Below are 12798 nucleotides of genomic sequence, written 5' to 3'. Positions count from 1 at the left end.
ACAAGCTGCACAAAGGGCTCCAAGTAGAGACCGGACAACAGGGGGGGGAAAGCAGGCACCCCTGTTGGGTCCCGTGACTGATCGGGAACAAGGCGGATGTCACCCCGTTGACTTTGACTGAGGCCTTCGGGTGGCTGTATGCACCCGCTGTCCAGACACGGAAGTGGTGCCCCCGACCAAAGTGCTCCAGAGTTGCCAGGAGGAATGGACAGTGGACTTGGTTGAACGCCTTTTCAGCATCAGTGCTGAGCAGCAACGGTTCTCGCCTTGAGCATTAAGCTGTATCTAAAATGTGCGTGATATGCCTGGTGTTGTCCCCGCACTGCCTGAGCGGGATGAAGCCCGCTTGGTCCAGATCCACCAGTCCAGGCGTCAGTGGGTTCAGGCAAAAAGCCAGAATGCCCATAAGAGGTTTGATGTCCACTATGAGTAAAGAGATAGGTCTGTAAGACCCACAATGTGTGGGGTCCTTCCCAGCCTTTGGGAGGACCACAATGGATGCCTATAACATGGATGGCGGTATCGTGCCCGGACTCGAAATAGCATTGAAAAGGCGAGTCCGTATCGGAGCAAGACTATTGTAGAGATTTTTATTCAACAGTCCAGGGTAACGTCTGTTCCCAGCCTATCGATTGCGGAGATGACCTCTTCTATTCAGATGGGGGCCTCAAGCAGAGCCGTCTCTGCCACCAAAAGTTTAGTTATGCTGGCCTGGCTGAGATACTGATGAGAGGCGTCCAAGGTGGATGGCAGGGGGAAATATAGGTTCCGATAGAAGTCTCGGAAGGCTGCTGCTACCTCTGTGTCACTAACCGCCTCAGACCTATCCTGGGCCTTGATTGACTCCACCATCACTGATTGCCTCGGGGCTCGAAGTCTATTGGCCAGGAGGCATTCACACTTGCCCACCCAGCACATAAATGGGATGGCGCAGCCAAAGTGCTGTGTATTCCGCCCTGTCAATGTCTCGCAAGCTGTGCCCTGGCTGCACTGAGCCTTCTCCAGACCCTTGGGACTCCAGTTCTCTTGTGTATCCTCTGGAGTACCGTCACCTCCAGGTGTAGTTGGGCCCTCTTCTCTTGGCAGATCTTATTGTCTGCTGCTGATATCGTGATAAATTAGCCTCTAATGACTGCTTTAAGCATTTCCCACAGTAGGAAGATCGGAGTATCCGCTGTGTCGTTCATGTCTAAGAAGCTGGTGATGGCTTTCTGTATCTCAGCCACTACTTTGGACCTCAGGAAGAGAGTGGTCCTAAGCCGCCATGGTCGTTGGGCCCTGTAGTGGGGGTAGACACTCAGTATCAGGGAGACAGCCATGTGGTCAGACAATGCACAGAGCTCAGTCTATCTCCTTCAGTATCTGTTGGGTGTCTCTGGTGCCCAGGAAGAGGTCAATGTGGGCGTACGTTTTGTGTGCGTGGAGTAGAAGGTGTAGTCTCTGGTTGTAGGGTGCCTACCTCTCCATAGGTCCTTAAGGCCTAGCTCCTCCAGTCCCACTGGCGACAAAGTCCCCGCCCCACCATATCTGGAAGCCGACCTGTCCCAGCCGTGGTTAAGGACGATATTGAAGTCTTCTGCTTAGTCATGACCTCCATCAGCGCTTGGTGTAGAAACCCCTCCTGCTTCTCATTGGGTGCATAAATGGATGCCGCTACAACCTGGAATTCCCCTAGGTGTATACTGAATGCCAGCAGCCACCCCTGTATGTCCTCAATTTTGTCTCCCACCCTCCTGCGGAAGGAGCGCAATACGAGGAGTGCCACCCCTGCTACCTTGGTCCTCATGAGGAAAAGTGCTGTATTGGGAATGCTCTTGTTTGTAGTCTGTGATGGTCTGCGGGAAGTAAATGGGTCTCCTGTAAGAGACACAGGTCAGGCCCCATGTTTTCCGAGTAGGAGAGGACCGCCCTACGCTTGGTTGGGTTTTTCAGCCCTTTAACATTAAGTGTGACTACTTTAAAGATGATGCAAGAGAAAAAAGCACAACCAGGGCACTCCAAGGTCAATAAAGTGTCCATAAAAGTCCAGTTGTAGAAGAATATTTATTTCGCAAGTAAGGCTTGTTATAATGGTTCAAGAAGCGAATGAAACAACAGAAAAACAGCCAACACGTGTTTCGTCCTATTGGACTTTTTCAAGGCTGAAAACAGAATAAGAAGGGAGCTATTTACTAATAATGTACAATCACAAACAGTGGGTGCAAAATACAACAAATTGTGGATTCAGTTGAACAAAGGAATGTAAACCCATAGCGCACATCCTTCTAAGAGATGTACATACACAATCACTATGGAATATTCATTAATAAAACAATATACATATTTCACTAAAAGTAAAAGTGTCACGGTAAATCAAGAACGATAGAAAAGAGCAAAGGATAGATGGGAAAATGTGCACAGAGTCACCGCGTGTTTACTATTAAATATTTTTGCAAGCATAAGCACAAAAGAGGTGAGATAGTGCACTAAATTATATGAAGAGTGGGATATCGCAGTGTCCAAGATGTAAAAAGAATGAAAGATAAGAGAAAATTCCGAATTAATTAAAAGTAACATGAAATACCTCAGCAATAATAGTAGAAGAAAAATGTTGACCACATACACTATTCCAGATAAAATAGCATACCGTGTTATCCTAGGTCTAAGCGAAATACCTAGCAAAGAGAAGTAAAAGGCCATGAGAATCAATGGATAAGCAGTCTAGCCCATTATCCCAGAAATATCTCCAGGCAGCAAAAACAATAGCAAAGACCTACCCAGGTTAGAGAAGTTGCCGTAAGGGGGTAAAAAAATGTCGTCAAAACGGCGTGGATTCAATTGCTCCTAATAACAGTAAGATGTGAAGGAATAATCGGTCTAAGGAAGGAAACAATTAGATAGTGACTAAACCCTAGGCGAATAAAGTGTAATACAAAGCTAATAAAAAGAAGTCTATTATCATCAAGTGAATTAACCTTAAGACCCTCGAAAAGGGAACAACATCGCATTTTACTGTTATGCTATGACAATGTATTCACCAGCTAAACGTAAACCTGAAAAAACTAAGCGGAGGCGGCCAAAACAAAAAAATATTGCACGCAAATGTACCTGTAATTAAGTCCGTCCTACTTGAAGGAAGAATAGAGATCCTAGGTTCCGAGGTATAGGCAGCGCATGGTAACGCTCATAGTCGGTGCAATACCCGCTATGAGAGGAGTGTCAGCGTATTATAAACGCGCACTCCAGAATAAAGAAAGGACTAACACTAGCATTGCAGGTGCTGCGAGTAGTACAGAGAGCATGAGGAGCGAATGGGGAAGTATGGGCGCCATCTTGGGAGTATAAAGTAAGGCGTGACAAGAACTATGTTAAGAAAACGAAGTGGATAAGCGGGTGCATAAAAGGAAAAACCGTTAAACGTGATATCCCCATTGTGGACAGAGAAGTTGACATAGAGACAAGAAAGAGAAATGTAAATAACATACCAGTAATTGTTAACAAAGTATGAGAGAAGGTCCATTAGGAGCAAAGACCAATGTTTACGTAGAATTTTCGATACTGAGGGACTCAGTGCACTGTGTTTGATGACGAGAGAGATTCGATCGTACGCATTGTTCTTCTTGGAATTTGTTAGTAAGTCAGAGCGTTTACTTTTTATGATCTTGTTACACGCCTTTTTAAGGATCTGGGGGTGATAACCCCTAAGTCTAAAACGCGATTCCGTGTTGTGTAATTCTTCATGGAATATGTGCTCCTCACTGCAATTGCGTCTTATCCTAGTACTCTCCCCATAGGGAATGGCGTTGATTTGAGGCCTGGGATGTGAACTAGAGGCATGCAGGACAGCATTGCATGCTGAGAAAAAAGCCTTACTCGCCCTAGTGTCGAAAATTCTACGTAAACATTGGTCTTTGCTCTTAATGGACGATATACTCAAGAAGGGCATTTCTGATAAACCGAACATCATCTTCAAAAGGGGTACTACGGTACGGGACCACTTATGTCACAGTTTCTTACCACCTGAGAGCAGGTATACTTGGCTGCCGAAACCACCCGCTGGTACCTATAGATGTGGCCACTGTAACATCTGTGGATACATCAAAGATAAGACAGTTGAATTCCAATACAACACCCCTGTTACACATCACCTTAAACAATTCATTAATTGTAATACAAGCTTTGTTGTCTACTGCATTGTCTGTACATGTGGACTCGTATATGTGGGTAGTACAATTCGACCATTGAAAGAGAGGATTCAGGAACACCTTAGAGCTATACGTACCTCTAATATTAACTATCCATTTGCCATTCATTACAACGAGGCACATGAGCATAGAGAACGCTTAGACATCTCCATACATGGGATTGACTCCCTTAGCAGAACATCACGAGGAGGCAACCGCACTCTGGCCCTTAGACGCCTAGAGAGCAGATGGATCATTAAGCTACGAGCTGTAGAACGGGGGCTAAATATACAAAAGGACCTACATGTTTTCCTGTAATAGTGTTGACGCGATCATTTGCACCTTGCCTCCATTAATAATTTATGTTCCGACTGTGTTTTTTTTTCTGTTGAATGACAGTGCCTTACACGATCTAAATTACTTATGTTTCTGTGTCCTCAAAGCACTCTGATATATACACCCTTTCAAATGTGTAACCTACCTTACAACTGATTTGTATTTACTGTTAGTCTCCTTGTCCATTAGTTTCTAATACATATTGTATATTGTCATCCCATGTTAAACTATGTGTATTATCCGGTACTTTCTATATATTTCTCTGACTAAACCTGCTTAATTGTGCTTCAATACATTGCTTCTTGCATTATGTCCTTTTTTTGTTTCTCTCTTTCTTTTTCTCATTATATAGACCTTCTCTCATACTTTGTTAACAATTACTGGTATGTTATTTACATTTCTCTTTCTTGTCTCTGTCAACTTCTCTGTCCACAATGGGGATATCACGTTTAACGGTTTTTCCTTTTATGCACCCGCTTATCCACTTTGTTTTCTTAACCTAGTTCTTGTCACGCCTTACTTTATACTCCCAAGATGGCGCCCATACTTCCCCATTCGCTCCTCATGTTCTCTGTACTACTCGGCGCACCTGCAATGCTAGTGTTAGTCCTTTCTTTATTCTGGAGTGCGCGTTTATAATACGCTGACACTCCTCTCATAGCAGGTATTGCACGATTATTCCTTCACATCTTACTGTTATTAGGAGCAATTGAATCCACGCTGTTTTGACGACATTTTTTACCCCCTTACGGCAACTTCTCTAACCTGGGTAGGTCTTTGCTATTGTTTTTGCTGCCTCAAGATATTTCTGGGATAATGGGCTAGACTGCTTATCCATTGATTCTCATGGCCTTTTACTTCTCTTTGCTAGGTATTTCGCTTAGACCTAGGATAACACGGTATGCTATTTTATCTGGAATAGTGTATGTGGTCAACATTTTTCTTCTAGTATTATTGCTGAGGTATTTCATGTTACTTTTAATTAATTCGGAATTTTCTCTTATCTTTCATTCTTTTTACATCTTGGACACTGCGATATCCCACTCTTCATATAATTTAGTGCACTATCTCACCTCTTTTGTGCTTATGCTTGCAAAAATATTTAATAGTAAACACGCGGTGACTCTGTGCACATTTTCCCATCTATCCTTTGTTCTTTTCTATCGTTCTTGATTTACCGTGACACTTTTACTTTTAGTGAAATATGTATATTGTTTTATTAATGAATATTTCATAGTGATTGTGTATGTACATCTCTTAGAAGGATGTGCGCTATGGGTTTACCTTCCTTTGTTCCTTTGTATAACTGAATCCACAATTTGTTGTATTTTGCACCCACTGTTTGTGATTGTACATTATTAGTAAATAGCTCCCTTCTTATTCTGTTTTCAGCCTTGATAAAGTCCAATAGGACGAAACACGTGTTGGCTGTTTTTCTGTTGTTTCATTTATGGACTTATTCGCTTCTTGAACCATTATAACAAGCCTTACTTGCGAAATAAATATTCTTCTACAACTGGACTTTTATGGACACTTTATTGACCTTGGAGTGCCCTGGTTGTGCTTTTTTCTCTTGCATCTCGTTTCTACAGCACATGCCATAGATGGTTCCTTGTTTTTGGTCCATCTGTGGTTTTGTGTACTTATAAAACCCGTGGTGGTTGGGTTTTTTCAACCAGGATTGCACCATTCGTCATTTGCTTCTTGCTATTTAAAGACTGATCAGTATTGTGTTTCGGATGTGCTACGATGGCATCAACCACCTTCTTCATTGAGTAACGTTGACTACTTTAAAGATGATTTGAATTAGGCAGGTGCGATATCACAAGTCGATGGGCATCTCTCTGTACTCTGCCCCCTCGCCCCTGTTGTGGAAAATGCCATTGGTAGCCATGCTCCTTCCAAATAGATTTCTGTGCGAGCATTGTGCAACCTACCCCAGTAATAAACAACATAAAAAACAGCAACAATTATAACAACTCCGCTAGGGGGAACCGGTTCCTCCAGCGTAATCCAAAAGGGTGGTCCGAGATCTTAGTGTATGGCACCCCAAGTGCCTGTCCTCCATTGGGTGCCTCCCTGCCCTTCCCCCATCCCGGCACTCGGAGACTCTGTTCCATCGAAGTCCCGCACTCTCACTCCTTGTCTGGTTTCATTGAGTCCCCCATGAGAGATTCCAGGACTGCTCTGCGCACAGATGCCATTGTTCTCCTGGTCCGGCTTGGTGCTCTTCACCGGGACAGACTGCTAGCATGTCTGTTCTTGGTGAATGCGGGTGCTAATCTGTGGCTGCTCCAGCTGCAGCAAACAATAAGCCTCCTTCAATGAGCGCAGTTGGTGGAGTTTGCCCTCCCAGTGGAAGACCAGGCGGAATTGTTGAGCCCGGGAGTAGGGAACCCCTTTGTCCTTGAGGCATGAGGTCTAAAATCTTTCCTTTTTTGTAGACTGATTACTGTCAAGTCCTGATAGAGGAGCAGTGAGGGAGGGGCCGCAGAACTTCAGCAGGTGCTGTTCTTACTGGAGTATATACCCTCCTTGAGGGGGAAATCATGGATACAGACCAGGATGTCCGCGGGAGGTACATGGGATGGCCTAGGTGGACCCACCCTGTGAACTCTGTCCATTCAGATCTCCCTGCCTGGGTCCTCCCCTAATATCTGTTGGAAAAGGAATCCAACGTATTAGGTGATGTCACTCTTCTCGGTCCCCGTTGGGGCTCCTTGGATGCAGATATTATTCCGGCTCGAGCGGTTCACCAGGTCCTCCATATGTGCTTGTAGCTCAATTTGTTGCTCTTGTAGCCGGGTGACTTCTTGCTGGAGTTGGACTATCTCCTCTTCTTGGCTTTTTACGTGCTCTTCCAGGGTGGCCACTCTCTCGCCAACCTCCTTACTCGTCTCATCTCCTTCAGGTCCCCGGGCAGGTCTCTCTTTACTCCCTGTAGGTCCTCTTTCAGCAATAGGAATAGCCCTTCTCCTTGTGCCGCTCCATAGCAGGGGTGACTGCCTCCGTTTTACCTGTCGTAGGCTCGATCAGCATGTCTTTCACCGATCTGTCGTCCTTTGAACGTGCCAAGGCCATCTCTCCTGGCGGTACAGTCGGGCCCCCTCTCCCGTCGTCTTCTCTCTGAGGCTGCACAAGTGCCTGAAGAGTGACGAGCCGCCGTCCAGCTGGTGCACTCTCAGCCGTGATAAGCCGCCTTACACGGTCGCTTGATGGGACCCAGGTCGGTGTCCTGATCTCTCTAAGGCAGTGGTATTCCTCATGTGTGGGGTGCTCTGTGGGGCGGGCAATGTATAAGGTCTTAGGGACAACAAGGCTCTTCCCCTCCAAGGGGGCCATAGCCAAGGACCAGGCTACTACCAGAGAAGGCGCTCTCACAGTCCGGTACCTTGCGTAGTCTCCCTGCAGGAGGGCCCCGCTCCTCTGTCTTCTGCGTTGCTAATCTCTCCCTCACCACAGTGTTCGTGACCGGGCCGGACTATGGACTCTCCGCTACTTGGTCGCACTCCCACGCCTCTTTTAGGCGGTCTGCAGCCAAGTGGCAGGCCTCTAACAGATCGCTATACCAGGCCAGTCCGGGGGTCCCCCACCACTCGCGAAGTCAGGGCCCCTATAGGGGCTACCCGGGTCGAGCTAGTTTGTCTCAGGGTGCCGCAGGCCTCCTGCCAGCACAGGCCTTCTGGTTCTCACTTGGGGGGCCAGTCAAGAGAACTCAACGTGCTGCGGCGCCCCGCCGCACCTGCAGTTCTTTCTTGGGTCCCAGTGATCACCTCTGCTTCCATTCATTCACTTGGCTAGCTTTGAAGCCCCCTCCCCCCCTGCTGTCCAGCAGCTTGCGTCGTCCCAGGCATGGGGGTGGCAGTCAGCACGCCTTCATCTTCCGCAGCGCTATTCTCCTCTTCTCTGGCCTGGCGTGCTTGATGACTTGGGAGGGCCCACCAGGGCCTTGTAACCCCCTGGGCCTGGCGCCCGGTTCCCCAATGCTTGCGACTGGCCACCCCCTCTCGAGCCCCCAAACGATTCTGCAAGGGGGCCCCCAGTCAGCCCGTTAGGTCCCGGGGGCTCTCTACCACCACCTTCCTGCCATTGGTTAGGGCTCTAATTTGCGCTCCCATTTTATGGGCCTCCGGCTGTCGGCCCCTCATCCGCTCGCTGTTGGGTGCCTGCGTCTGTCTCCTACTCTCCTTCTGGCCCCTGGGCCTCCCTGTCTAATTGGGACAGGGTGGCTATGCTCTGGCTGCCTTGGGAAGGGACGGGGGCGGTTGATGGTCGTGGGAAGGCAGAGAGGCACGAAAGTCCCCCTCAGCTGGCCACCATCTTGGGGCATTTCCTGGCAAACTTTTGACTAGGACTACCAAACTGGTTATATAAGGTATCAAATTAATCATGATGATGGACAGATCGAAATTAATGTCACTATTAAAGGTAGGCAACTTTCAGAAAGTTTCCATTCTGTGATCTGTTCGTCCAGTGGCCTCACAAAGGCATACCCTCACAGACGGCTTTCCGACCACCCGGGGAGCTGTGTGAATGACCCCTAGGCTCAGGAACAAAGGCAGTGCCGCAGTGGTGAGGTATCACCTCCTCTACCATGGTCGCCCCTCGGGGGTAGTCCAGAGGCGAGCTTCAAAGGGGAGGCTGCATTTAATGGGCCGTCTGGCCTAACACCCATGAGCAGGATGTCTTTTGTTCCTGTAGACAGTATAGAGACATGGCCAGAGAGGGGAAACTCACCCTCAAACTGTTTTTACCTTGGGCATGTAGCTCTCAGGTAGCTTCCAGGCGGTTGGGGGGATTCCAAGCTCCTGACGACCTAGGAATGGTTGTCATCTTGAAAGGGGCAGGAATGTGGCATTGTGGGACAGCCAGATGTCACACATCATAGGAACGTCGTCACTAGGTAGGAGGGTGAACCCAGTAGCCTTTTGGCTTGTGATGGCGTGCCCCCCTCAGGACACTTTCTTGGGATAAATATGGCACCCCTGGCTCCCTGACTCTCAGATCATACTGGAATCCGAGAGAGGACCGAAGGACTTCCCAGCTGCCCTTGGAACCGCACAAGTGAGGCTGCACACTCAGAAGAACTGCACCTGCTGCACTTTGGGCTAGCAAAGATTGGAATGTGACTACAGCTCCTGGCTCAGGGAAAAGTGGGTTCCCAACTCCAGTGATTCTAAGGATCAGTCGGCTGATCTTCTGGAACTAGTTCCAGGGACACAAAAGCTGAAGTTGCCCAAGTCGCAAAGTTGGTAGCCCCTGTAGAATTTTTGCTACTACCAGTCATTGGGCACCCAAGAAAACAAATCCTAGATAGCGAAAAACTAGCACCCGTGTCTGCTGGCCTTAGGAGTACTATTCAGGATCAGATTTGTCGCGCCCAATGGACACTAGCCCCCACCAATGGCTTTTGCTACAACCGCGGTGGAGACTGGCCAGTAGCCCAGTATCAGCTGGCTGGCTATTACAATGTAGAGGACTTTGTTGGACCCTGACCTCTGTGGTCAGGTTCGGCCCTCTTCACCTGAGGACCGAGGAATCACCACAAAGGCACCCCCATTGACTGCACCACAACCAAAGCATCCTTTGAGCCTTTTTTTTACTCCATCCCGCAGCATCAGGACCATTACATTGATATCTATGGCAGTCATTCTGGAAAGTTTGGATCTTGCCTTAAAAAGGCTCTGGTGACCAGGTAACTGTCCAAAATATCCTTTCTGGCCCCCTAGACCTTTGTCCTGCCAGGCTTGGTTGCCCAACTCGGGCCGGAGTTATTGAACTAACTTTTACAAATTTTTCTAAAGCTTTCAAACTTTTTGTTGGCCTATGCTTGTTTGCGGTTGATATAAAAGTTATTTATTATTTCTAAAATCTGTAGCTCCATAACCCTCCGGTGGATTTTGATGCAAAAATAAGGAAGCAAACCCCAGCTATTCAATAGAAATGTGAGCTCAGCTGTAAAAGAGTTGCGTATAAGAAATGCAGGGATGATAAAACGATGTGACATTAGAATTGTATTTTCAAAAACGAAAATGCTTGTAACAGTGACCCAGATAATTAGATCTGACATTAAGCCTTGCTTCACTGTGCATCATAATGAAATTGCTAGTTGCCTTTATTCAGAAGTAAGGGATAGATGTAGGTAATATATGGTAAGTAAACTGTATGTCTTATCTGAGTTCAGTCTGGCGCATTGTTAATAAGTTAATAGTGGCACAGGCGTTTTGACTGTTGTGTATTTGATATTCTATTGACCTAAGTTACCAGAGCTACTGTTAAGTGTGGGTAACTTCAGGCTTTGCCAGCTCCTTTATGACCTCATAGCCACTTCCAAAATTGTTCCTACTAGTGATATATTACATTGTGGGGCACTATTTTCAGGTATTTGATAAGCCATGGAGCCAACGTGGCTCCTGTGAACAGTGAAGGGGAAGTTCCATTGGACCTCGCAGAGGAAGCCACTATGAAAGACCTACTGTTGGAGCAGGTCAAGAAGCAAGGTAAGCATTTTCTGTAAGGATGCATCTTTTAAGTATTAGTGTGTGTAAATGCTTAATCTATCACCTGAAATAGTGTGGATTTTGCATGTGAAAATTGTGTTCTTGCTAGTTGTAAAAATGTTATTCCCTGCAGGAGATTTCAATCAAGTTTATTTTGTTTAAGAATGCTTTTTAATCCCACTTTAGAATCGTGGAACAAGTCATATCCGTGAGAAACTGGGTAGACAGACAAGGAGATAGTTTGGTTGAATAATATGTATTCCTAATTTGACTATAAATGACTTGTTTTGCATGAACTCTTAGAATGTCACTTGCAATAGATGTGTCCAGATTTGATATCTCTAACAGTTTTGTTTATTTTAATTTTTTGCATTTTAAAACTAGAAAACTAGAAACCAAAGGAGGTAAAGGGTGGTGTTACTTCAATGGATCCCACTAGCCTGTTGTACCCACAGTTCCCTGCGAGCCTCACACTTTGGCTGAAATCATGCACTTTCCTGACATTATGTGAGGAAAAGTTCTCCAGTCTTCAGAGAGCCACAAAATTCGTACCTTCAATCAATTCCACACTTCCCCCGGATTAGAAAGTGAAAATGCCCCTCTTGTGTGGCTTTATCACTCTGTCTTAAATCTCCCTTTACTGCTTTTTGGAGCTATCACATCTGTCCCCTCCCCCCCCCATAGAGAATGCACGTTTTTGAGTTCAATTTAGTGGTAAGCCATACATTTTATTTATTTACCACACAAGACGTGAATAAGCTAGTTGATTTCTGTGTTGCTGTCAGTAAATCATGTTTGGGATTTACTTTAATGATTTTCTAGCATATAAACAGCCGAAACTGTTAGTACATTTAATCTAAGGCCAAGATTGAACGGTTCCTCTCTCTGGGTGTTGCTTCCAAAACCAATGGTCTTTGCTTGTTTTCTATGCCTTTCCAAGTGCTCTCTTGCTGAGCTGTGCATGACAAGCCTTAAAAACCTACTGTGGTTCTAGTGACCAAGTGCTATGCTACTATGATAATAGCTACCAAATTTCTACAGAACTTAACTTCTTTAAAGATAGTAGTTAACACTACAACACATACCATGTATCCATAATGTTTGAATTCTAGCTGTTGAATGAATATCTAAAACAGGACACTCGCACTACCCTCCAAGGCAGAAAACCACTCCAACATATAATATAAAGGTAATGTTTGAATTCTTCTGTGGCCATCTTGCTTTACAGTGTAGAATGGTTTTCTCAGTTGAAGATTGTGTAAGAAGCATATAGGCAGTTTGATCAGTTTTGAGGGGTTGAAAATATTCAGTCTGGCTTATGCAATACAGTCTTCTAAAACCAATGTAGTTATCCATTTTTGACTTAGGTTTGTTACTACAGTATTTTTGCTTTGTCCAAAGCATTGACCACTGCGACATGGACTTGCATGGGATCATGTCTGTGTTCAATCTCTGCAGCTTCACAGTTGGAAAGTAGAAAGGAGATGGAAAACGTGTTTGACAACAGAACATCAATTTAAGATGAAAGTGGAAATTCCAATTATCTTTTCTAATCCTTACATTCGTCAAAAGTTACTGTTTTTAGAAGCTTTGAAAGAAATTTGATTTGAGATATTTATATATATTTTAAAGTGTTTAAAAGTTACCGTTCAATCCCCCTGGGTATAAAGTTTTCCTTTCTGCTTGGATGTTGATTGGTTTAATTTAATAAACTAGGCTTTGACCTGGAGAGCATCCAGAATGGCTTTCACATCAAATTAGTCTTTTATTTATTGTCCTTTTGTATGTGAACATTCCCT

General features: G+C 45.6%; 1 protein-coding gene across 3 annotated transcripts in view; it reads left to right on the top strand.

Moving 5' to 3' along the window:
- PPP1R12B (protein phosphatase 1 regulatory subunit 12B) overlaps positions 1–12798 on the top strand; it is a 786992-nt gene that overhangs the window by 147139 nt on the left and 627055 nt on the right. For all 3 annotated transcript variants that reach the window (XM_069238924.1, XM_069238923.1, XM_069238925.1), the window contains exon 3: positions 10881–10999. In XM_069238924.1, coding sequence (XP_069095025.1) covers positions 10881–10999 — 119 coding nt within the window. The remainder of the gene's footprint in view (positions 1–10880; positions 11000–12798) is intronic.

This window comes from Pleurodeles waltl, chromosome 6 (assembly GCF_031143425.1).
Source record: "Pleurodeles waltl isolate 20211129_DDA chromosome 6, aPleWal1.hap1.20221129, whole genome shotgun sequence".
Taxonomy (NCBI): Eukaryota; Metazoa; Chordata; class Amphibia; order Caudata; family Salamandridae; genus Pleurodeles; species Pleurodeles waltl.
This window is presented reverse-complemented; position numbering and strand designations above follow the sequence as displayed.